This window comes from Cuculus canorus, chromosome 18 (genome assembly GCF_017976375.1).
Source record: "Cuculus canorus isolate bCucCan1 chromosome 18, bCucCan1.pri, whole genome shotgun sequence".
In the NCBI taxonomy this organism is placed as follows: Eukaryota; Metazoa; Chordata; class Aves; order Cuculiformes; family Cuculidae; genus Cuculus; species Cuculus canorus.
The window spans coordinates 4,338,388-4,364,956 of NC_071418.1; the positions used below are offsets into that span (position 1 = coordinate 4,338,388).

Here is a 26,569-nt window from a genome sequence, read left to right on the forward strand (position 1 = left end):
ACAGTAATGATTTCTGGTCATTAAGTAGCTTTGAAGTAAACTATGCTTTTAATTTGATTTATGATAGAGGAAATTCACTGGTATGATCCAGTCCAGCAGGTTTTGTGCTTACGTCAGTACTTCCCATCAGAAAAAATAATTATAATTTCAACATACTAGAAAGTGATAGAGAAATATTTGTTGCATATTTATAATAAATTGTCCTGAGTCATATGTGGTTCCCTCTGAAGTCTAAAAGCCTTCTCTGTGATTAAAAGCAGAAATATGGCTACACACTAAGGAAGCTACTGTAGAACGTTTTAAAAGGACCATTTAGCATTAAGATCAAACTACTTGTAAGATGCTACAGCTACCATTAAAAAACACTGAACGTACTCTAATTATCTTTTTTAATGAATATTTTAATAGTATGACGGATATAATTAATTCTTATACTTCCTATTTTTTCAGGAGAGACCGAGGCAGCTGTTATTAAGTATTTAATACTTGATGCTCAGCAATTTTGTCCTGTAATGTAGAGACAGACAAGCAAACTCCCGCTAGCAACTGAAGAGGGTATTTTGTGCACACTGTGTTTTGGTTCCTGACATGTTTAGGTGGGATCCTTGGGTGACATTTGAGTTACAGGCTAAGATATTCATAACTACTTTTAACACATACATAGATCAGCTGGCAGGAAGCCATCTGCTCAGAAATCTAGCCTAAACGTTGTGTGGATATATCTTTGGGATCACGATGTTCAGGACAGCAGGTGAGATATCAAACAGAGTTTAATATTAACTTGTCTTTCATAGCAAATCGCTGTGAGGTTGGCGTAAGTAAAGTTAGCGTTCACCGCCGCAGTAATGCTACTTTGCCCTGAAATAATTTGTATTTTCCACAAAGACAGTTGCCCTAGGAACATCCAGATTTTTTCGAAGCAAATTTCCCCTGATCCCCATGCAGCAGGATGACAACTCCTCACGTCAGCTGGCCCTGCTTCCTAGCTGGATATGCAGTATTTGCATATCTTAAAGAATCACCCTTAGGAGCCAATGCTCATATGCTGAATTTATTATCTCGGCTCCTGAAGGAGAAACAAATCTGTGACCTGCTAAGTCTTTGAAGCAGTAAGGTGTTTGTGAATCACAACTTTTCAGACATTAAAGGTTTGCTTAGAAAGTCTGAAAAAGAACGTATTGCAACTAGAAGCGTTCCAAAGGCTGGTTGGAGTGAGAGAAACCTGTCTTCCTTTTTTTTTTTTAGATATTTAAAAGAATGCCTTAAGCTGTGCTCATGTTACTGGTGGCAACCTGCTGAGACAGTTAGAGACAAGAGAACATGGTGAAATGAGATGAAAAAAGACAAAAAAAAAATAGAAGAGTACTGAATATATTTTACTTAAGTATTTTACAATTCAAATTGGGAATTTTTTCTGTATTCTGGTAGTGATATGTGTGTTCTGCAATCATGTATCTATAGTGACTTCCTCCAGAGGGTCAGTGCACGGCAGTACTCATCATGCCCACGCTGCTGCTTTGGCTGGAGACCACACCTCAGTAATTTCTTGAATATCTTGTTTTTCTTTCTTGTTTTTGGGCAGAAGTTAGGCAAGTGTCAAATCAGCGCAAGTAGGCTTCAACCCCTCTGGCCACCATGCTCTGCTTGGTAATCAGACCCAGAAAGCAGATCAGTTCTCGCAGGAGATTTGTCCTGGAGTACTGCTTCCAATTTCATTGGTTCTGCTCCATCTCGTCTTCTTTTTCACAATAAACCAGCAAATTCAGATTTTTCAAAGTATTTTGTGACGAGCAAAAAGAGATGTGCTCAAATCTGGAGGCAATGTTCAGATACAGATCAATGAACAACATTAAAAAAAGTTGGCTTAGAAATTCCAACCCTTTTTAACTGCAAAAAGCAGATTTGCAAAGCCGGGCAGAAAGGCAAACCTCACTGTACCACCCGGCCAACATGCTGCCCTTCAAAAATCTGCCTGGAAAGAGTCATGTTGTTAAGTCCATTCCTCCTTCCACATTCTACTGACTGACAAACCCCTCATTTCCTGTGATCTGAACTTACTTGGGCAAATTGATTTCATAATAATTACAAAATCCCCATGACAAATCTGGGTATCTGAAGCACCGATCAGAGGTGGAAAGTTGGGCAAGTGCAGCTCTTTGAGCACGTCAACCACCCACTAGTCTTACTGTGTGGCAAGAACCTTCCACTACTTTAAAACAGATCAAAAGATGCCATATCTTCAAAAAATTTATTAAATGACAGTTATTATGAATTTGGAATTTAAAGATAATAAATAATCTTCGTAATCTACTCAGGAGAATCTGCCATGGATTAAATACCCCATCACTGATTTTTTCACTGCTTCTATGCAAATGCTGATTTAAGAACCTATGTGCAGTCTGGGTAGGCAACTAGTGTAGCTGTCATCGCTATCACCGAACGAGCCCTAACACAGAAACATTTCTGCGGAAGATTAGCTGAGAAATCAAAGAAAACAGCCAATTTTCTACCATATATCGAAGAAATTCTTGTTTGATCTGTATGTGCATGTGAATCAAGCTTAGAAGAGCTGAAGAGTTTACTCATTCAAGATAAAAGCATTTTAGATGCTATAAGCACAGCAAGGCCAATGACAGATTTTAGGGAAAGAGAAATAAATGAATCAAAGAGGTCAGATGTTTTATTTGGGATCATACATATGTGCAATCATCTCATTGATTCAGGAAGAGACTGAAGAGCTAAAAGGACTGGGAGATTTCTCTAATTCTTTTGGATTAATCAATGGTTTTATTGGCATGGCTGCAAAAAAACAAGTGTAACCTGTGTCTTTTGTGTAGAAATGTCAAAGCATGCACTTCTATATTTTTTTTATTCTACAATACCCCCTCAAATTCTCTGACCTTGGGATAGGACACAAACAACCCATGAAACATGAGCAATACTGAGCATATTTAATGTTTTACAGTGAACTCAAACCCACTCAAGGATATACTTGAACAAATTTTACTTATAAATACTCAGAAACTGTGGATAAAATTGGCTCTGCAATTATTCAGCCTGCACCTGCAACTTTGGTCTCATTTTATCCGCTCATGATTCCGCTGCCCGCTACGGAGCTACAAAAGCATTGCTCAGACTCAAGAGCTACTTTGGCTTTATCAGCCTTTAATTTCAGACCAGCAAATATTCATCACTAAGCTTTGAATGGAAGCATTGTTTTCCCAATTATTGATCATAATGAAGATATGTCTAATGAAGATATGTCTTCATATCTTCATTATGGTAAGTCTGTATCCAACCAGCAGCACATGAACCAAAGAAGCAGAGCCCAAACAACCCAGTTATCTCCTGCTTCTTCTGCACCCTCACTTTCCCAGTCCAGGCTCTCATGCAGTGCTGAAGCACCAGTCTGTCCTCTGCATAATGATGACCCAAGCCAACCTCACCGGGTTTCTGGCACGTCCCATGCCTCCCTTGGTGCTCTGCTGGGCCCTCTTGAGGTTCATAATGTGCATTCATGACTAAGAATGTAAATAGAATATTAGAATCTTAGAATACTTTGGGTTGGAAGGGACCTTAAAGATCATCTAGTTCCAACCCCCCTTATTATTTATATTATTTATAGTTATTAGTTAAGGAGCTCCCTGAGTTCAGGAGATCCCCAAGCTTGGTAGCTCCCCCTGCACCCCCCGAAACTCCCCCAGCTCAGCAGCTCCCTGTGCTCAGCTGCCCCCCGGGAGTTCAGCAGATCCCCAGCTCAGCTGCTCCCCAAGTTCAGCTGCTCCCCAGTCCAGCAGCTCCCCCCACATCCCTCACACTCTCGAAGCTCAGGAGGTCCCTGAGGTCAGGAGCTCCACCAGCTCAGCATCTCCCCTGCACCCCAGATCTCCCCCAGCTCCGCAGTTCCCCCACCCCCCAAAGCTCCTCGAGCTCAGCTTCTCCCCCAGCTCAGGAGCTCCCTGAGTTCAGCATCTCCCCCATCCTCCCAGAGAATTATAGAATCACCAGGTTGGAAAGGACCCACTGGATCATCGAGTCCAACCGTTCCTAACACTCCCTTAAACCATATCCCTCAGCACTTCATTGACCCATTCCTTAAACACCTCCAGGGAAGGTGACTCCCGCCCCTCCCTGAGCAGCTGTTCCAGTGCCCAGTGACACTTTCCATGAAAAATTTTTCCCTGATATCCAGCCTGACCCTTCCCTGGCGGAGCTTGAGGCCATTCCCCTTTGTCCTGTCCCCTGTCACTTGGGAGAAGAGCCCAGCTCCCTCCTCTCCACAACCTCCTTTCAGGCAGTTGTAGAGAGCAATCAGGCCTCCCCTCAGCCTCCTCTTCTCCAGGATAAACGAGCTCCTCCCCCTCAGCGCTCCCCTCAACCCAACCCCTCCCAACTCAGCACCCCCCGCCCCCTCCCCGCCCCCTCAGCCCCGCCCCCTCAGCCCCGCCCCCTCAACCCCGCCCCCTCAACCCCGCCCCCTCAACCCCGCCCCTCCCCTCCCGCGGAACCGGAAGCGCGGTGGGGGGCGGGGCCCGTTCGAACCGTTGGCCGCGGGGGGGCCCTTCCCCGGCCCGGCGGGGGCCGCGCTGCCCCGCTACAGCGAGGTACGGCCGGAGGGGAGCGGGGAGACGGGGGCAGGTCCGGGTGGGGAACGGAGAGGCGGTGCTGCGGGAAGGGCTGAGCTGGGTCAGGGCTCCAGAGTCACATACTGCTCTGACGGTGTGTGTTGGGTCTGGCAGTTGCAGCTCATCGCGCTGTTTGCTGTTTTCCCCTCCTTTCCCCCCCTCTTCTTTGAAAGAAACACTGATTCTAAGGAAGTGAGACAAACAGCTGCAGCCAGGTGTTCCAAACACGTTCATAGAAATCACAGGATGCTTTGAGTTGAAGGGACCTTAAAGATCATCCGGTTCCACCCTCTGCCATGGGCAGGGACACCTCCCACTGGATCAGGTTCCTCAAAAACCTCATCCAACCTGGCCTTGAACCCCTCCAGGGATGGGGCAGCCACAGCTTCTCTGGGCAACCTGGGCCAGGGCCTCACCACTCTTATAGCGAAGAAATTCCTCCTTATGTCCAGTCTAAATCTGCTCCTTTCCAGTTTATCCCCATTCCCCCGCATCCTATCCCCACAAGCCTTTGTGAACAGCCCCTCTCCAGCTTTCCTGTAGCCCCTTCAGGCACTGGAAGGTCACTATAAGATCTCGGAGCCTTCTCCTCTCCAGGCTGAACAACCCCAACTCTCTCAGCCTGTCATCGGGTGGAAGGTGATCATCCTTGTAGCCCTTCTCTAGATATGCTCCAACAGTCGTAATAGAAGCATGTCTTTGCACGGGAGGCTGAGAAGAGGTGCTGCAGGAAGGGCTGAGCTGTGTCAATGCTCCTTAGTTATAAATAAATCTGACAATATTTGTTGGTTTTGCCACTTCCAGCTCATCGCTCTGTTTACATTTTCCATATTTTTCCTCTTTGAAAACAAACAAACTAATTTTAAAGAAGGAAAACCCATGAATGTGGCTGTGGCAAATTCGTTCAGGTGTTTCATACAACTCATGCATAATCAAATAACTTTTTGTGTGTTGACTGTTTTCAAATCTAAACAAGCACATTCTTGCAGATTACATTGGGTATCAATTGTTTTCAAAGAATCACTCTTATTTGTCTTTATTTTAGCATAATAAACTATTTAGTTTCATTTTTTTTATAGTTGCCAAGCATGTCTTGGATGTACAGAGTTTAATGTATAGTGCTTTATTTGATCTTTTCTATTTCGTAGAATGGTGTGGGTTGGAAGGGACCTTAAAGCCCATCCAGTTCCACCCTCTGCCATGGGCAGGGACACCTCCCACTGGACCAGGTTGCTCCAAGCCCGATCCAACCTGGCATTGAGCACCTCCAGGGATGGGGCAGCCACCACTGTTCTGGGCAATCTGTTCCAGTACCTCCCCACCCTCACAGGAAAACATTTCTTCCTAAGATCTCATCTGAATCTCCCTCTTTCACCTGAAAACTATTACCCCTCATCCTATCCCTGCACTCCCTGATAAAAAGCCCCTCCCCAGCTTTCCTGTAGGCCCTTTTAAGTTCTGGAGGGCTGGTGTAAGGTCTCCTTAGAGCCTTCTCTTCTCTAGGCTGAACAATCCTGACTCAGCTATACCCAATGTGTAGTTGCTAAGAATGTCTTTGGATAGTCTAGGATGTACAGAGACTAATGTGTAGTGCTGTGTTTGATTTCTCTCTTCAATGTGGGCTATTTTGCAGGTTACATTGTGTTCTTTCAAAATGACCAGTGAAGAGGACGTATGGCAAAAACTAGATGATGAATTTGACCACTGTGTTGTGGATATGAAGCCTCATGTTCTAAAACTGCAGTATAGGTCAGGTAAATAAGGTAAAATGTGTGTATAGAGAAACACCAGTAACAAAAATCCAGGCAACTGGTAATTGTGTGCTTCCGTTGCTTTCTTTAACCAAGCACCTACTGTCTGATGTTACAAGGTGCTGTTTTGAGGTGAGGGTTGTATTATACAACCTCTAAAGTCGTTTTTTCTTAGCTACCTGTTGCTATTGTTTGAGACCATCTGTAACTTCTCTTTTTTTAGGCAATTAATTCAGTAGAGACTAAATGTTTCCAAGAGGCTTTGTTCTTGAGATTGTGCTTATAAAATTGCAAATATTTTTTAGAGATAAGATGCATTTTAAAGATATTAGGAGTATGTGGCAACGTAAGCATCAATTAATAAATGATACTTTATAAATCTAATGATTAGAACAAGCTGGTGACTGTTAAAGGCACGAACCTTACAAACTGAGGCCTTGCTTTGTAAACATTTGATCAAATGAGTAGCATTTTAATCATCTGGTAGCAAAGCTTGTGTAAACAGATTTTTAAAGTTAAGATTTATTGTGTATTTAAAGCATTAATGCTCATGGAAGCTGTGCGCTGTAGTTTGAGGCAGTTCTTGCAGTGAATTCAGAATTCCTTGTGACTCTGGTGTTCTGTATTTCATAGGGATTGGTTCTGAATGTGCTATTTTTAGAAGTTATGTAAAAATCTGGTAGACAGGAATTTGGAGGAAATATTTTTGGATGGCACAAATCTGAACTATTATTAAAGACTTTTTAGTCAGGTATTTAACCATTTTTTCCTTTGGTTTGATCATTTGGGGTTTTTTTTGTTTGTTTTGCTTGAAAGTTTTGGGTAGAAGGGAAATATCTACAAAACTGTGACCAGTAATGGCTTCTCTTATTTCTCTGTGTTTAATTTGCTCTGAAACATATGGGGGTTACATTTGTATTTTCAGAACGACAAAGATGTGCGCTCTGGATTAAAAAACTATGTGAGCCCTCAGGAGCAGGCACAGGAACAGCGGGAAGGAAGAATCGGAATCTACATGCAAAACTTCTGCTCCACATGCTAAAGCGAGGGGTGCTGGAAGGTCCTTTTACACATAAACCAGAACCAGGAACACTGAAACCTCTGCCTTCATACATGGTGAGTGTAACTACTCTGCCAGACAAATTTGCTTGAGTATATTCTGAAAATACTTCTAAGTCTTTGATTTGGCATAAATATGAAAAACAATTTTGAATGAATTGAGTTGAATTGCACGTGGCAAATAGGGATATTGGTGATGCATATCTTCAAACTGGTGTTGAAAAAAATCCTTCAGTGTGCAAAACCTTTTATGTGAACTGTTTCTTCTTCAAAATTTAGGTTCTAAGAAGGCTTATAAAAGTAGATGTTCTGAGAGAACAGGAAATTTTTGTCTAATTCTTTGAAAGGATGTAATAGAAGACCCTTGAGGCTATAGTTTGCCTTAATCAGGAGGCAGTCCTCATGAAAGGAAGAACATCCTTAAAGGAGGTGTCTTTGTTAGTTTCCCATTCTGGCTTTTGCTGCATGCTCCAACTGTTTAAATGTTGAAAGAAAAGACAAATATTTCACATAGAAACTGTTAAGCTTGCAGTTTGTTTTCTGAGGACCTGAATATATGTGTGTACCTCCTGCACTAAATTCCATGGGGTAATATTTGCACATTTCACTGACTTCATTGGGAAACCACTCTTTATACCTCACATATTGCTGCAAGAAGTGACACTAGAAGTGTAAAGAATATATTTGTGTAAGTATATTCTAGTGTTAATTTTGCATTTTTTTTTAAAATTATAGTCTATTTATTTTGATGAACCAAATTCAACAAGTGTTCGGAGTGAAAGCCCAGACTGCTTACCTGACTGGGTAATGGGAGAACTAGGAAATGGTGAATCTAAGCAAGAGGAATCATCTTTGTCAACTTCATTTACATATGGGTGAGACTTATGTATTTGTTTTATTCAGTGTTTGATTCATATTTAATTGAAATTTGATTTGATAGCTCGGTCTGTGTGTTTGAGTTCGTATGTACGCTTTTATTACGCTCCCTCATAGACTCATCTTGAAGACAGTGTTTGTATACAGAGACTCTGGTAATAGCTTTGAATTTTAAGATAACTTTTCTACTTTTTCTGTTATTACATTGCTTCGTTATGCCTTCTCTGGCTCTTGTAAGTCTTTTGTGTCCCCCTCCTCTATCTGTTTTTTCTTCCTCTTGTTCTCCTTCCCCTTTCCGTTACTGCATGGAAAATCAGTGGTACAAACTGACAGTTTAAGAAATGTAGCAGCAACTGAAGAGAGGGCCTTATGGAGATCTGAACTGGTGGTTACCTTGGAGTACTCAAGAATGTCTTTGCTAATGCAGAAGTAATCACGGTCCGTCCGCTTTTTTGCACTATTATCTCTTTGGGTTAATACTCTCTGTGGACTTGGTAATATCTTCTGCAGACTTCAAAAGCAGACAAGTCCCTGTTCTGATATTCTAAATATCTATCAAATGAGCTGGTACTCTGGTGATGCTTTTCAGACCTCAGATATGGTGGCAAAGCACAGTGGTCACAAGGGAAAAGAAAGAATTAATATAAAATTACTTAGCTAGCATGGATACATGTGGGCAGGTGGTAAGGAAGAAGTGATGTGGTGAAAAACTATATAAAGGCAGAAGGCTTTTGGGCCAAGTTTTTCTTCAAATGGATCAAAACAGTTGCTGGCCCTTGGAGTTGTTGTACATTTCTGTTTTCTGCATGCTGATGTATGGAAAGTGGACAGCGGTATTAACTAATGAAGCTGCGGTGGATTAATCTTTGCTATTTCTAGATAGCTGAAAATAAAAGGAGCATAAGGTAAGAGTGACAAAAAATGTGGGGAGAGTAAATGTATAATATTAAAAAAAAGTTCTAGTCTCAAGTCATAAACTGACAGGAGCTTTTATATCAAATAGTTCTTAATATTTTTTACTTGTTAGAGAACAGAAGCGTAAACAGGCTTACAGATCTTAGATTTAAAAGATGTTCTGTCCTTGTTGATCACAGTTTTTTTAAAGGAAATGGAATAGTGACTCCCTGCAGATAAACAAGTTGTGCTGTTCTGTGTCAAAGGAAGAAAAGTTACAGGCATACAAAGGAAGAGGGGTTTGGTCCATTTTTGCAAGTGTGTTAGTCCTTATTCACCTGTCTGTCTTGTTTTATCATGGCTTCTTTATGAAATAGCGAGTTTCCTTTGTTTCCCATAAGCTTCGTGAGTCTTGGATTACAGATGGTCTGACTGGACCAGCTATCCCTGGGTTAGCCTCATAAGTTTCAAATCAGAGCTGCTGTCTGTGGGATACTCTGCCATGTGGTTTTGTTCTCCTGTGTAGGGAGGAGTGTTTGTGGTGACTCTATCCTTGTCTGAACAGTCACTTTCTGAGTTTGATTTGAAATGTTTTGATTTATATCCTGCAGTCTACTACAAATACATCCGCTTTGCTAGTGACTAGCACTCCCTGTGCCTAGATCCTGTGTGTTTGTCATTAGGATAACACAAACATTGAAATATTGCTTATTTGCAGCTGTACAGCAGCGTCCTGAGTGTCTGCAGCAGCATCTTGCAATGGTAATCCATTGGACAGTCTCTTTTTGTACTTTTCCAGGAGCCAGTAAGCTTAAGTTGCTTCCTTAGTTCCAGTCAGCTGGATGTAAAGCTGTTTACAAAGCAGGTAAAGGGATAAAATGTATTGGGTTATTAAGGCTTGTTTCTCTGTCGGCTTAGAATGTTGCTGCAATATTGACGGTATGCCAAACTGGTCACCTGGACGCTGTTGAAAACTTTATGCTTTTCTGTCCTATTTTTGGGGAATCTTGGGTAAATTTTAGTTTAATCTACATTCTCTTCTTAAACATTTACTTTTGTTTCTGTTTATCAAGATCTGTGTTGCACTTTTTTGCAACAGTCCTGGACGGAATTGCCTCTTGTTTGCTTGTTTGAAGTTTAGTTAATGTTTAGACTTTCTAGAATCCTTGGTGGAAAAAGCACTTTTAGAGGCAGAGTATGAATATTATTTGAAACTCAGTAGACTTTGTAGATCCGGAAGTGTTTGCTTCTGTATGAAACTTCTGGGTTGGTTTCATAACATTCTGAATATGTGCTTAGGTTGTTTCAGAAGCCTAATGCTTTTTTTTATGGGTTCACTTATCTGTTTCATAAGTGATTATCATTAGCTGTTCTTTGTTTCAGGCACACTGATGTTTATGCTGTGTATCACAGTGCTGAGCCTTGCATTTTTGAACTTTTCAGCTGTGGTTTGGGTAGATGATGGATAGGACTCTGCAAGTTGCATCATATTGATATTGAGCAAGCTTTTCCTCTTGTGTATCCATTAACTATGTGCAATTATGAGACTTGTTTATGAAGTTGCTTTTAGGACTGATGCATCCTCTTTAAGTCCTGCAATGTTAAAACTGAAGGGGTCTTATGGTTGCTTACACTCAAATGCTCCAATATAAACCTGTAGTTTTGATAGTGGACTTGTGGCTTAAGAAACAAAGGTGGAAAAGGGAGAAATTGCTATCTGTGCATTACTTCTTTAGGCTTGATAATAGAATTGTTGGGAAGAGCAGTCCGAATCCTCTCCATTAGAAAAGTAAGGTTTGACATTATGGAAACAAGGAATCTATTATGCTTTAGAAATGCCTTCTGAGACCTCTCCTAAATCTGTCTTGAATACTGTTGTGCCAGCATGGATCTGATTGGATTGTTTTGGTCACTTGGAGCAGCACCATCTCAATAAAGTGTCGCTCTGAGCATAAGAAGCAATAAAGCAATATCATCAGCACAGCTCTCCCCTATTAGGCCCAGTCTAGGATATCAATATCTCTACCAGGCCATGTTTGCTGCACAAAAGTGCACCTAATTCCTCTCAATTCCTTACTTCTACTGTTAGCTGGAGTGTTAATTAAATAGGATCCTCTCTTTGCATCTGACTGGTGCTTGTCTCTGTTTTAGGAAGCCGGAGGTGTGGTTCTGCCTACTCTCTCCCTTGTATTCTTCATCATATTCCTTCTCTCTCTGCCACCTGCATAGTAGTGGAGTATTGGAAATCTGAGCCTTTTCCCATTCAGTGCCTGAATCCAAGATTCACCTTGGTCTGGAAAAGTGCCCTAGGATGTGAGTGGGGCATTAAGGCTTTATTTCATTTACTTTTTTGTCCTTTGGGACTGTGGCAATACCTACATTGGTGATCCGCAGGGGATTGCTGGGGATCTAGTGAGTTCTCGGGAGACCCGTATTACAGATTATTTCATGCCAGGAGAAGCAAGTAAACGTGATGGAATAAGTTAGTGATTTAAAGAAATCTGGAAGTGAGACTGAGCTAAATGGGTACGGCTCTGCTAATGGGTACTCACGCTGAAATGAAGCTGTCTGAGGAAATCTGAAGTTGTGTTGGCAGTTGGAAATGTTCATAGCTCTGTGGGTTACATAAGTTTCTCATTGCTATGAAGATTAATTTGCTAAATGTGTAAGTTATGCAGAGAGAAATCCTTAAGGTAAATGTTTCGGCTGTTAGGTTTTGTAGAAATAGCATATTTGATATTATTTGTGTCTATGTTAAGATATTGGCTATCTTCACTCTGTAATTACAGTTTTGAATGAGCTCTCAGTGCAAGTAAAGATGTAAAATATGTAATATTTCTGGCATCTGCAGTTTGTAGAGCGAGCCAGCAGATGGTGGTATTGTTACGTTAGACTTTACTCGGTGTGCGTTAGGAAATCTCTGTCCATAGGCATGTGATACATGTATTTGGAAGAAAATTTTGCATTCTAACCATGACTCAGTTCCTACAGACAGACACTTTCTCAGGGCAAAATAGATAGTGTCAGTGAGAAATGTTTGAGTCGTTTTTCAATGTTTATTTATCTCAAGAGTCTCTCCTTTAAAAGAAGCAAACAAATGGCAAAGTTCTTTTCATATTTATGTTTATCTTTCAGTACACACTTCTACCTGTGAAGATTTTGGCTTCTCTGTAAGACGCTGTTTATCTGGGTATATAAAAAGTAGATAGACAAACCTTACATGCAGACTAGGGTGTAAATAAGACTGAACCAGCTGGTTCTGGAAAGGTGCATCTTTATTTAGAGGCATGAGAGAATCAGTTTTAGGAACATGTAGTTTGGTTTGAACAGAAGCCTGGTCTTCTGACCCCATAGGAAAATTCTACTGTGTGTTTATAGATTATGCCTGAAAAACATTGTTATAGGTTAGCGTGTAGCTGTGCTGTACCAGGAGGAACCAGTGAGTTTCCCTTACTTTGTTCCTTGTAGGAAATCATTTACTAATCTCCTTTATTAGCAGCAAATTGCTTCCTTCTCCCAAGCTAGCTCACTGTTTTGGCTGAAGCAGGAGGTCACACGGCTGGTGTCCAGACTCCACACCTTCTCGGCTCACCTGCCGTGGGAGGAAAAAGAAATAATCTTGTGCTTTCTGGAGCCTGACTTGTGTTATCAGAGGGCTGGAAAACCTATGAATGGATAGTATGTACTTGATGTGAGCGAGGTCGTGGTTCCTACTTAATGGTCTCTTCAAATTCTGTTTATAGAATCAAGTAAAATAATTTTCTTTCCAGTTCTTCTTCAAAATAGCAAATATAGCACTAAGAATATATCTAAACTTTCCCCCATTTTGTCAATTAAAAAATATTAGTGGTAACTTTGATTTGAATATTTATTGATATTCCTTTAATGCCTTAACGATAGGGGCATAAGTTCTGTTTTCTCTCATTTTAAACAATTACAACTTTGTTGAATGGTTAGATTACCTGAGTATCATTCAGAAGTCCGATACAAGTGCAGATTTACTGGCAGGCAAAGTTTTTTTTTTCTCCTTTTCATGAAAGATACCAAGATTTCAATTGACAAAGTTAAGAAATGCGTGATTTGGAATGCTGGGGACAGACAGTCATTGTGTTAAGTTTCCTTTGATCTTTTTCACCTCTAAGACCTTGCTTATCTAAACTATTTACTGCTTTATAACTGTTGTTTTTGCATCTGTGCGTGTTGTTGGTATCTGTTGGTGCTGGAAGGGAAGGTGTGCTCCCAGGTGTTGTATTTCACTGGTTTCTGCCGTTTTGGTGACGGCTGGGGTGGTGTCGTGCACTTCATGAATTTGTCCGTGTTTGTCCTCTCGTAAGTGATTGCTTTACGTTTGTACATCCAACAGTTGTCTTTCTGTTCATAAACACTTAATTTGTCTCAGTGTCTTTTTGGCATAACTTACTAATTTGATGCCGGGTGAAAAGAATGAAAGGTATTTCAATGGTCTGACTTGATACTTTAATACAATATAGCTATTCTTAAGGTGAATGGGCTAACAGGAGTTTTTAGTTGCTTTAATACGTGTGGATTTGACATTGGAGTATATGCTGAAGGGTGTTTTGCTACTGTTTTGGATCTTTTGCTACATCAACCTATATAATAATAATAAACTCTAATCTATATATTTTTTTTTTTGGTCTTTCCAATGTGTTCTCCCCTGTAATGCAGCCAACCATCACTTCCATTCCTTTTTCTACGAGTTACTGGTCTTTATCCTATGCTGTCTCATATGTTTAACAATTTTGTTTCAAAAACATTCATGTGGATCCATTGGCTTAGATTTGTTCTAAAATCTGGGAGATGTTGGGTCACGTAGAAACTGAAAAATGCAAAGAGCACCTTTTAATATACTGTGACGTACATATCTCTGGTGTTTTTGTTGGTGTGGATTATGTTGGCTCTTTTTTTTTTAGTGGAACGCGGAAGGCTTTTGTTTGCCGTTAGCATGTCTGTAATAAGAGTTCTTTCTTTTTTTATTCTATTATGTTTGATCTTTGTCTTGACAATTATTTTCTGTTGTATATTTTAAAGGATTTTATTTTAAGATTAGCATTCTTTGTGTGCCATAAGATGCTGAAAATGAATTCTTCTCTTTCTGCTTTCTCTTTTTGTTAATAACAGGGAAACACTCAAGTACAATGAGAAGCCAGCATTAAGATCACATTCTGAGAGCCCTCACCGGACAAATGAAGATAACCTAGCCACACCGCTGTCTGTAAGATACTTCTCCTTTTTGTCATAAAACTTGCTCAAGTTTCAATGCATTATTTTTGCATGTTCCTGTAAAGCTGTTATTTCTAATTGCATGAGTTGTGATCCCTATGTACAAGTGCAGGCGTTTGGGAAGGAGTGGTAGGAAAGACTAAAGCTTATCAAAACCTGCCCTCCGCAAGTGCAGCGGTAAAGAATTTCTTGTAGTATGCTCTTAATTCATCCTAATGGTTGACCTCTGTTTAGTGTAGTGTGTTTAATGTCTGCTGCATTGTTTTTCCGAGGCTTGGCAAACCGACTGTATTGACATCATCCTGTATTTTGCAATAGCAGATTAAAGAAAGCTGCATAGATGTCTTTGGCTCTGTTTAATGATGGTTGACCTCTGAAAAAGCAAATCTTGGACAGTTCGTTTTATCAAACTTTCCACAACTCTCATTATGGCTGATGGAAGGACGCTAAACGGGCATCATGTAAAAACCCTTTTAGTCCAAAATATTTAATGATATTTTATATGCAATTGCAAGTATTTAAACTGAAAATGACTCCTGACAAATATGTTATCAACAAGTATACTGTTTTCTTTCATGAGTGTGTTCTGCAGCCTTGTGTCCAGTCTTTAGTACTGGAGAGGTCCATCTCCTAGCGTTCCTTCACCATTGCTGCTGCATCTGTAACAGTCATGAAACACTGAATTTGCTGTATGTATGTTGAAGGTCTGCCCAGACTTATTTTTTTGTTGTATTAGAGGAACAGGTTAGAAAAATGGCAGCTGTTGACACCTGAGCAATTGAGAGATCCTTCTTGCTCTTCTTTACTGGGCACAATGAAGAACTTATGAAGTGCAAGTGAGATAAACTGGAAGCTTGCTTCTGGGGTCTTTCTGCTATGCATTTGTAGTAGAGGACTAGCAAGGAGATGCTTATCAGGGCATGCTGCAAATGGTCTGTAGACAAAAATTGAATGTCTCTACTCCGGGCTCTGGCTGGTATGAATGTACTTCCGTGTGTATTGATTGTATATACACAAATGTATTTTTTTTTTAAAAGTACAATAACTAAAAATAAAAAAATAAAACCATATGCTGGGTTTACAAAATTTCTCCTTTGTTTTACTTGACATAAAGAAATATTTCTTGTGGAAGTCTTATTGTAAAGACAAAGATTTCCTTCAGTTGAAATCTGGATTTGGGGCTTTCAAGATTTTTTTTTCTTTGCTTTTTTTTTTTTTTAATTGTTGATGCTTTGGTTTCCAGGGCAGTGTTAGACAAAATCGCTGCACTTCGTTGTTCTTCAGCACCATATACTGAATTCTACTGTGATTACAGCATTAAAGGGCCTTTAAGTGAAATAATCCTCTCTTGCTTTGCCAAACAGTTTGATAACGTTTGGCTGGCTGGAACAAATAGTGTCTTGTTGCGTTGTCAGTGACGCACAGATGTTCTGGCATAGCTCAGGCCCAGGTAGAGGAACAGGGAGTCTTTACAGAAACATTAAAAACTGCCTCAACCAGGTGTTGATTGACTAAAGTCAAAGCTCTGTTTACTGAACCTTCCTAACGAATGAGCAGATTTGAGAGGCAGGCGCTTGCTTGCCAACACACAAATCCCTTGCTAACAAAACTTAATGAAACAAAGTAATTCATGCTTTAATGTTGTGTTTTTCTAAACAGTGTTATATCTCAGGTAAAGAAAATTTACTGTGCCTGTTCCTCTATTTGATACATTAAATACGATCTAGTTACTGTTATCCTACAGGAGAAACTTTCTTCTGAAACATAGCCTTGAGCAACAATTGCTGCAGTCCTTCCTGAATGCTGGAAATCCTTTCTGCCAAGAGGAGCCCTGGCCTGGAGCTGGGCAGCAGCTGCTCTGTCCTCTGCTCTGGCAGCTTTGCCCACTGCAAATATCCCTGCCTCGCTGCCCTTTCCTTTATTTTTTTTCTTTATTTGGAGGCTGATCAGGTGATCTCTGAATTCTGGATTAGCCCAACAAAAGGTACTGCAGAGATGGTTCATTTCCAGAACAAATTTGTTGCCTGAAAAATGGAGTATTTTGTTTTTTGTTTAGTAAACTCGCCCTTTGAAGGAAGCCCTTGCTTTGGAAATAAGTAAAAGAGAACAATATGAAAGAGAGGAGGCAGGCTAATTTGTCCTCGGTATTCCTTTTTTTTCGCGCAGTATCCTAATGGTAACAGAGCTGTGTCGGTCAAAGCTGTCAAAGGTACCATGATCCTAATGGGAAGTGCAGCGTAGGCATGGGCGAGTCAATGAGAAGCTTTTTTCTAGCCTATATCTGCCTGCACTTCTGATATATTGTCTGACTTTTTATGTTCCAGGGCCATTGTCATAAAAAACCCATTTCTTCAGATGACAGTGACATCGAAGCACGTCTCAACAGTTGGAATCTTGGGGTAAAATAAACACAGTACATTACTTATTTATTGACTTGCAGTCAAAACTCCGTACTAATATAGTCTGTACCGCTGGATTTAGTCAACAGAACTTTATGCAGGAATCGGTCTTTTAGAAATGAAGTGGTAGTTTGGAAGGGTTAATTATGAATACGTGTCATCTTGAGAAGAATGTGTTAATAATGCCTCATTTTAAGCAATAATAATAATAATAATAATCTGTTTTATATAGTTACTGATAAATCAGGCAAAATAATATACTATGGTCAAAACCAAGTGTCTTACTTGAGTAGAAATTCAGACTCTTTCTTAATAGCTCAATAGCATTATTTTGAATTTATGCTTGTATAAATGAAGAAGGTTTGGTTTTTTCTGTTTTTGGGGGGAAGAGGGCAGCTGAAGATAGGACGGATTAGAGCTGGTTTCTAATGAAATACTTCAGCTTTGTCTTTTTTAAAATAATGTGTTTTCATGTTGTCATTGTAATCCGTTACCAAATAATCCTTATTCTACTGTCAGCCCAGAGAGTTATGACAGCATTTAAAAATCTTGGCTGTTACACCCAATGTTTTGTGTTGATGGCTAAATTCTCTTCAGTAAAAACATAAATAAGAGAGAATGTTAACTTTTGTCCTTCTTGGTGTTTCTCTTGTGGTTTTGGTGCCTGTTAGCATTCTAAATGCCAATTGCTTGCACGCTTTCCTTTTGAGAGAGAAGGAAGCTTTGACCTTGATACAATCCAGGAGCTGCCTGACGGTCTCCTCCAAACTGAAGGTGGTGATTGGAAGAGAAGTTAGTCTGGCTGGGTGGTGTTGCTCCTTGGGGCACCTAGTCTTTTCTAGAGTAACGCAAGACCAATTTCTAGCACTTCCAGGCTTGGATAAATAAAATTTTCAGGAATTGTAGTTTTGTAAAGTGGGGAGAGTGGATCCTCAGAAAGGTTTTTCAACAGCAGCCAACTCCAGTTTGCAAAAGCGCTCTGCAGGTGTCTGAAACGTGCAAGCAGTCACTTGTAGATTTTGGATATCTGGTTATATAAATTCCTGGACTATATGAACAGATAATTGTAATACCTTGAGCTTCTAAAGCTGCTTCAAGGGGGAAACTTGCTCATGGCCATTTTACAAATTGTTCCAATTGATGCCGACAAAGAATTTCTTTATATCCAGCGTTTTTATATCAGTGTTGATCTGCCTGCTTGGTTATCTCTTTAATTTTATTTGGTTTTTTATTTCTTTTCCTGATTGAAATTCCAGTTTGCAATCATGTTGTGTTGATAATGGATGGTTATTAAACTATGATGATCCTCCACTGATACGGGACCTCTCTTGGATGAGTTGGCTACTGTGACACATAAATCAGTTTTTCAGGTCTCCTCTCCAGGGATGGTAATTAAACAAGGCGCTAGTGAGAGACTTTGGTTGCCTGATAAGACTTGTTGGGAGCTAACCTGACAAAGGGGATTTGAGGTTGTAAAGGAGAGGTCTGTGAGTGGTTGCTGTTGAACAGCGTTTCCCTGCTGTGGATCACAGCCTCTATTGAGCTCTTAAAGGGTGAGGAAAGTTTAAGTGAAGTTTCATATTGAAAGAAGAATATGTAATTATTAAAAATAATTTTAAAGAGTGCTTCCTAAATGATGACACCACTTCAGAAGCTGTGAGGTTTGAGCGTAAGTTGACTGCTAGTATTTGTAAGCACTTACGCTGCCCTAGGAGCATCTGGCTATCTTTTAATTGTGAGCCTTATTGCAGACCATTTGGGAAACTTTGATTTACAAGTGATCCCACCTCAGATGCAGAAGACCCTTGACCCAAAAGTATACTTTATTTTGGGAAATAATTTTTATTTCTCTAGTAAGCAGAGAGATCAAAGCTTTACACACTAATATGGAGGCTTTGGATATATTTGTTATTAGTAGCAATAACATTTCCTGCACTAGAAACAAGGCTGTTGCATTACTTTTGCTAATATTGATGCTTCTCATGAGTAATAAAAGAATTTTTCCATTTGCCTTGCAGCATTTCCGATTATCTCTATCAAACGTTTTATTTTTCAGGTTCTTTAGATTCTAGTTGTTATGGGTAAATGTTTAAAAAAAAAAGTGTTGAATTTTGATTAATTGGCTTTCATACATGGAATAGTAATATACGCTAATTTAAAATATTATAAAATGTGGTTTTATTAGCCTCTATTGACTTTATCTAAAAAGGTGATTGGATCCACGCCTTTAAGTTGCATTTGCAATGTAGAACAGAAGAAATCCTTTTGTATTGCTATTTGAAGGGGGAAGTTTCAGAGCCAAGAGCTGAGACAAACACAAGTAATCTTTAGTCATGATGTTACTTTGAACTTTCTTGGCAGTTCTTTTAGCTCTTTTAGCTGAGGGATTTTTATTATCCTTTATTTTATTAACAGCTGTCAATGAACTTGTCCATGTTGTTGCAGTATTGGTACACTTCCTAAACAGGACATCCTCACCTTTTCTTTAGTTATGTCTCAAAAAGTAATTAGATATTGTGAAATATATGTGGTGTCAGGAAAAGCTTGCTGGATAACAGAATTAAACTGGGTTTGGGTTTTTTTTCCCCTCTTATTTTTTCCTCTTGTAGCTGTTAAGCCTTTCAGATTATAGATGAACTGAGTGTTTGGATAGCAAAATTAACTTATGTAAAGGAACAACAATGGATTAGACCCTGTATTCGTACCTGATCTGCCTATATTTAATTTTCTTTTCATGATGCATCTGATACAGTTTAATTTTTCACTGAATTGTAGCCAATTTTAGATGTGACAAAGCAACTCTTTTAAATATCCCAGGAAATTCAACACTTCGTTTTAGGTAGAAAGCGTACAAAGAGGTTGTACCCTGGGGAGACAAAGGGTTTGTTTAATCAGGGAGAACATAATTTTTCATCATTGGAATTCAGCCAGGACAACAATTAACTCCTTAGCATTTACCAGAAGCGGTGTGGGATCTTCAGTATAAAGAACCTGGACACTCAGGTCTTGCCCAGAAGAATTTATCACGGGAAATGTTATTGCCCATTAAAAGTTTAAGACAACTTAGACCAAAGGACTTCTGTGGTCGGAGGCTTGCCTTGTGTTCTCCTTTCTTGGAGAAATTGTATTTAACACAGGGTTAAATTAATGGAAGCGTAAAGAATTCTTGGGTGGCTACAGCAACAGTGTATGTTATGCGTGTTTTGTGTACTTGGCTCACATCTGCCTCTGTCTTTCCAGTCTAGTTAAGCTCAGCCATTTCTGTACAAACCATTTGATTATCTCTTGTTTGGTTTCTTAGTCCGTCTGCTTACTATAAACATACCTACTGTATATGTTGTGGCGTTGGAGGGCAGAAACACTGTAAAAACTTTCCCACAGTGAACTCCAAGTGGTGTTGTGACTTCAAAAAATAAATTCAACTTCCATGCTGACAAACAATCTTCATGCGCTTTAATGTCCTTCCACTAAGACTGCAGAAGCAGCATTAAAGTGAACTTCCCTACAAATTATGATGTTAGATAAGAATGTCCTTACTCAAATTTCCTGGAGCTACTCAGCAGTTATTAATATTTCTGTAGGGAACATGCTGGCTGGCTGGGTTTGTTAGATTAAAGTAAGAACTCAGGGCAAGGTTCAGTTTAATTGTTTACCATTTCAAAATCTTAAGTGTTCTTAACTCTTTCATGTGTGTTTTTTCCATCGTTGTTTTGAAAACAATCGCGTTTTGTCTTTGAAGAAGCTTAAGGGGGAATGTGCAACCAGCCTGCTGATCAAAATGGTGGGTTTTTTTCCCTTGAATCTTAATATATACAACAAACCTTCTGACTCCTCTTGCTGAGCTGTAATAAGCTATGAAGATCAGTATAACTTGATAAACATCTTCCAAAGAACAAAATTTGACTTCAGAAGGGGTAGAAGGAAAGCATAACATGAACGTTGTCGTTGTTGTGGTACTTATTGTGTCAAGAGAGCAGGAATTTTGATATCAGTTCACTGATTCACTGCCCTTGCTTTTAGGGGAAACTATTTCAGCTTTGTTTACTTCTCCTACCAGTGCTTTGTTCACTGCTTGCATTGGTACCTTTAAAATTGTGTACTTCAGAAATGTTTGGTGTTGGCCATATAAAGTGTATAGAAATGGAAAATATTAAAATGAAAAATTATGGTTAATTTACCTCAAATTCAGTTTTGAAATCTGTGTCTTTATGCAGATTTCTGCTATACATTATTCAACTTGGAGAATGTTGTGGATGCCACATAAACTGGAAGCGTCCAAGGCCAGGTTCAATGAGGTTTTTGAGCAACTTGATCCGGTGGGGGGTGTCCCAGGGAAGTTGGAACTGGATGGGCTTTAAGATCTCTTCCAACCCAAACCATTCCATGATTCTGTAAATAAGTATATTTTCAAAAGGAGGAGTATTTCTGTTAAGTAATGGGGGATCTCCTACCGGAGATCTGATCATCCGAAGCCTTCCCAGCTCTGGTTTCTGAGGATTCAAGTACCGCAAGATGACTGTGCCAGTCCTCACAAATTGAAACATGATTTGTTGTCTGTTTGACTGCCCAATAGAACAGGAGAATCCGGAATCTCTCATACAAAGAAATTCAAAATGCCATTTTTGTTAAGAAGTGGTATTTACAAATTAAAGTTCAATTCTAGTTCAAATAAGGATATCTTTCATGATGACATTTATTTGGTTCGTACTCTTAGAAAAAGCATGTGATTTACTGTTCTTCTCATGGCAGTCCCTCAGTTTCATACATATGCATTTTGGTTTGTCTTTGACCTTTTGCTTATTATTTTTAAATTTGCATGTTTCTCATAAATACAAGCTTTTTTTTCTCTTTTTTTGGGGCATTCTTTATTGTGATATTCCTTCTTTAATGTGGTATAGTTTTGAGAACAAGAAGTTTTGCAGAAGACCAGCATGAAAAGAATGAAGGCTGAGACATTAAATGTTTACAGATCAGTTTAAGTGGATATAATCCACAACAAGTAACAAAGTGGGAACATTTAACTTCAAAGCACATATGGCCGCTGTTACAAAATCAAAAAATGCAAGGCTTAGGCTGTACAAAGTATTAGAGACACATTTTCCTTACTTCTCCTAAACAAGTAGGATATACCTTAGCTTTTTAGATTGGTTTTGAAATGAAGACTGTAAACAGCTTAATGTCACAGTCAGATAAAGTATTCAAATCAATTGTAAATATTTACAATAATTTTAGCTTTCAAAAAGCAAACGTTCAGAGTGATTTTCTTCATTCTGCATGAGCAAACGAGCTTTTGGAATATAATTAAACCTTTGAAATTCAGTTCTGCAGCCGTCACCTTCTCAAAATTCCACCAGATATTGGTGAAGGCTTTCAGAGTTCTGTGCTGCTTGGTTTTCTGGAGACCCGGGTCAGGGGTCTTCCTTGAACTTGTGGCAAGCTGCCTTCAGTCCGAGGTGTCTGCACAGGAGATGATTAGGTGTAGTAAAATTAGATATTTTTAGCTAGAAGATACTACTGCAAGTACAAATGTGTAGGACAAAGAAAATCCTAAATTTTCCTGGTTTAGAATTTCTGTACTTTTAATTTCTGTCTCTTGATTTCTTTTTTTCTCTGTTATGTGTCTGCTGTGGTTAATGCCCCATGATGTTCTCACTCCTGTTTTATTAAACTCATCGATAATAAAGAGATATAAGTTATTTGTTAAATTATTGTCCAGCTGTGGTATTTAAATGTTTGATGATACTGTTCATTGAATGCATATATTAAAAATGCTAATATCTACAGCTACTTCTTGGTGAAATATGACAACTTCTCAACAGTGCATAGAGATCCTACGTAACCTCTTTGGACAAGAAATAAATAATACTGCATTAAATTGAGATTTCAGAGGGATTAAACCTCTCTTTTGCTCGCAAATTCAACACACAAATTTATTTAATAATACTGGAGAAAGCACAAGCATTTGATGTATTTGCCATGCTCCACAGATCAATTTAATCTATTTTGAGGGGTGGGGTGGGGAGAATCTTACTGTTGTAAGATGTGTATTGCAATCACATTCGTATTCCAAATCTCACTGCCACATTTTACAAGATTATACCCTTGAAAGCTTTTCTTGGGTGTTATGCATTCCTTGTGATGTGGTGTTTGAGGCTCATCGTCTGAGAAAATTAAAAAGATCTAGCTGTCTGATAGAGGAAGTGGATTGTGAACGATGTTTTGTATTCAATTCTTAAAAACAGTGATTAGAAGAGCTGCTTTAATTATACACTGCAGTTAATGAATTATTTCCTTATGTTTTGTCTCTATGACTTACATATGTGGATATAGTTTCAATGCACTCAACTGTAGTTTTTCGAAAACACGAGATTAAAATCATTGTAATCTGTAAATTTATTCTAGCTTTGCACCAATTTAAATAAAAGTTTGTCCAACAAAGTTGGAAATTTTTTGTGCGAGTTATGTATTCAGCTACCGAATTCTTCTAAAAGATGCGTTTATACAACTAGAAGGGTTTGGGAAAAAGAAAGTGGAGTTTTGGACCTACTTGCACTAGGAAACACTTAAAATTTTAAAACTTGCCGAGTAGATCATGTCCAATAATCTACTCTGGCGGTTTTGTATTTCTGTAGCTTGTAGAGGATGGCAGTACATTATTGGGTCTTTGCGTTCCTGTGAGTGCTTCTCTTCACGATCCTCGAGAGGTGCTAAAAGGGAAGGAATTATGCATGGGAAAACTAATTTCTGCATTGCTTCTAGGTTACAGCCATGTATCTCGACTTGTTACTTGCAAACCTTTTTGAATATTTAGACAAATAAAAATATTTATTTTTTCTTTGCAAGAAATAATAAGACATTGCTGACATGATTACTTTTTCTCTAATATGTTGTTTTCCAGTTAGAAAATCCAAGGTATTTGCGGGAAAAACCGATGCCGTTGTCTTTGGTAGGTATTTGTATCCCCTTGATATTTTATGTGGGCAAACAAACATGCTCGATATGTTTCATTTCTTGTTAACATTCATTTTACTTGGAGTTACTGCTTTGAGTTTTAAGTTGTTTTTGAACTTTTTCTCATTCAATAGATGATACCCAAAACTTGTCTAGGAAAAAGTGGCACTTTTAGTGATGGACAGACACTGCTTCAAATGCATGAAAAAGAGGTAAGATTCTTTTTAGAAAGAAAAGATTACACCCAAATTGGTAAGTTAGGGCATTTTTTTTGTCTAATTGTGTATTCACAAAGAAGTTTATAGCAGAAAATCTCATGTATGAGAGTTTTTGCTGATGTGATAGGGCTGTTATTTAAATCCTTAATGTACTTCCCAATAACTTAAGGAATAAAAAAAAGACTTTTTGAACACATTTACTGTTGCACTGAAGGAACTTCTAGTGTAGAAGAGTTTGAATTCTAGGAATTTTCCAAACTACCTGTTAAGAGAAGCAATGGAACCCTTAGTTTAGTGAGGACTTTTGGTTGCTTTCTATAAAGCTTTAGAAATCTGCACATCTACAACTTATTTCTATTATGACCTACAGTATTTTTATATTTGCCTCATCTAGCTCTAATCTGCTTTTATTCATATGGTGGTTTGTGTTATTTCATTTGAATATTGTTAGTTGGTGAGGTTACTGTCAAAGCTTGCTTATTTAATACTATCTTACCATGTTATTTTGTTTTGAACAAGTACAAAAATAGTTTGGTGGCAATTTTCACCGTTTTCACAGTTTAAGGAAGTTGTATGCCTATGATATTTTTGTCATAAACTGCCCAGTTAATTTAAAACATCAGTCATGAGACTATGTTTAGCACATAGATATTTCAGATTCTTCTGAAGCCACGTAAGCATTGCATGTTTTCTGGAAAGCCAGTGAATCGGTGGTCTGGTGGACCAGACTTCAGGAAAGGAGATACAAAACATGAATAAAAATGGTTTTAGAATCCCCCAACGCTCTTCTCTTTGCCCTTCAAATTTGTGTTTTCAGCCATATGCTCTTGGAAAATCAAGGCATATGTATGCAGTTCCTTAGCTGTCTACGAGTACTTAGACCTACATAGGGCTCCAAAAATTTATGAGTTGGAAGGAGAGGGCTTCATCTGCAAACCATGAAATCATCCCTCGTTTTAGAACCATAGAATCACTAGGTTGGAAAAGACCTCTTAGATCATTGAGTCCAACCATTCCTATCTGCCACTAAACCATGTCCCTGAGCACCTCGTCCACCCATCGTGGTACGTGCTAAGGTCGCATGAATTGAAACTATCCTGAAGTTATTTCCAGGGACCCTTCGGAAGACGACTTTAACTGACGTACGGGGGAGAGGAGATGTGGGTTGCAGATACTTCCATGGTTAATAAAGTAACATATATGAAAGTCTGCTTTGATAGCTGGCAGGTTGAATTTGAGCCTTAAACAAGCACCTCGATTTGGCGGTTGTGCAATACGTGCGTCTTTCACTTTCTCTGCTCTAGTCTAATATTGACTGTTCTTTTGTATTGACAATAGTCAAACCACCATTGCCTCAGGGTGAGGGAAGGCAAGGTTTTATAAGATGTGAAAATAGGCCAAAAAATAAATAAATTAAAAGCACAATGTTGTCATTTAAATAATATTTTCAAATTAAATAAACAGCAATTCATGCCAAGTAGCTGCATAAAATACTCAGTGAATGCTTCTCTAGTTCAGTGGAAAAATTCTCTCAACCGCACAGTAAAAATCCGGGTACTCGACTGTGGGCTAGTTTTAACTGGAAGAGTTATAGACAGTATTTCACAATCACCATGTGTGTGCTATTAAGTAGAAAACTTAAATGTGTTTTCATCTTATTTTGTTTGTGAAGCTCAATTAAGAAGAAAGCCTTTTCATTTCTAGAATGTAAATTTATTAGCAGAAAAACTGTGCTCTACAGAAGAGATTTGGTAAACCTTTAACTGTTTTGAACCTCTTTGTAGTAGAACAGGAGAACATAAAATAGGATAACTGTGGTTTTTTGCTTTTAACCTTTAGACCTTTGTTCATAAACCATTCCTGCACCTGTTTTGACTCTGTAATGCTAAACACATGGTCAGTTTCAATGATAACCACATCACAGATTTAGGAAAATGTGAGTGTCATCAGGCAGTGGGTTTTAGTCATATTTTCCCCAAATACTTCTGAGATGGATTAAATCATTTGGGAAACTGTCATTACCAAAAAATCATGGCTTCAAACAAGGAAGATGCAACAAAACAGGAACAGAGCAGTTTTCAGCAGTGCAGCAGAACAGAACAGATGGCGTGCCTGGGTTATCTTGATAAACAGGGAAAAGCGTCCCTTTGAACTTCACCTTCAGCCATCCCAAGTGCCACCCAGAGCAGAAGAGGGAGGACAAAAAAGTTCTTATTTGCCATTTTTCGGAAGAATAGAACCACTACCACTGCTAAGATACGTTTGAAATTCTGCTTGAATTAAAAGACAAATTTAGCAATGTTAATAAATACAGTATTTCATAATTCTTTCTTGAACAACTAGTTTATCTGATGTATCCTTTAAAGGAGATCTGGCGTTTTTTAAACAAGTTTAATTTCTTTCTGTTTCATTTTGTCAGTCTTAGCATTTTTCTTAATTTCTTTCTGGTTTATTTCTGTAAGCAAATATATTTATTTATTTAGACTGGGCAAATGAAACCTAAGCAGATCTGAGGCAAGAACATTGGAAATATTTTTCTCTTTTCTTTTAAATTG

At 38.9% G+C, this 26,569-nt stretch overlaps 1 protein-coding gene across 3 annotated transcripts in view; it reads left to right on the plus strand.

Moving 5' to 3' along the window:
* Positions 1-4,497: 4,497 nt before the first annotated feature.
* The window catches only part of CEP112 (centrosomal protein 112), a 167,367-nt gene continuing 145,295 nt past the window's right edge, over positions 4,498-26,569 (plus strand). Inside the window, exons 1-9 of one of the 3 annotated variants that reach the window (XM_054082932.1) lie at positions 4,498-4,604; positions 6,259-6,379; positions 7,302-7,492; positions 8,171-8,310; positions 14,345-14,438; positions 16,771-16,845; positions 20,585-20,626; positions 23,744-23,791; positions 23,931-24,008. In XM_054082932.1, the coding sequence (XP_053938907.1) occupies positions 6,280-6,379; positions 7,302-7,492; positions 8,171-8,310; positions 14,345-14,438; positions 16,771-16,845; positions 20,585-20,626; positions 23,744-23,791; positions 23,931-24,008 (768 nt within the window). In that variant the 5' untranslated portion in view covers positions 4,498-4,604; positions 6,259-6,279. Of the gene's footprint in view, positions 4,605-6,258; positions 6,380-7,301; positions 7,493-8,170; positions 8,311-14,344; positions 14,439-16,770; positions 16,846-20,584; positions 20,627-23,743; positions 23,792-23,930; positions 24,009-26,569 lie in introns of those variants that run through there. The other 2 variants (XM_054082933.1, XM_054082934.1) reach the window with 2 other exon arrangements.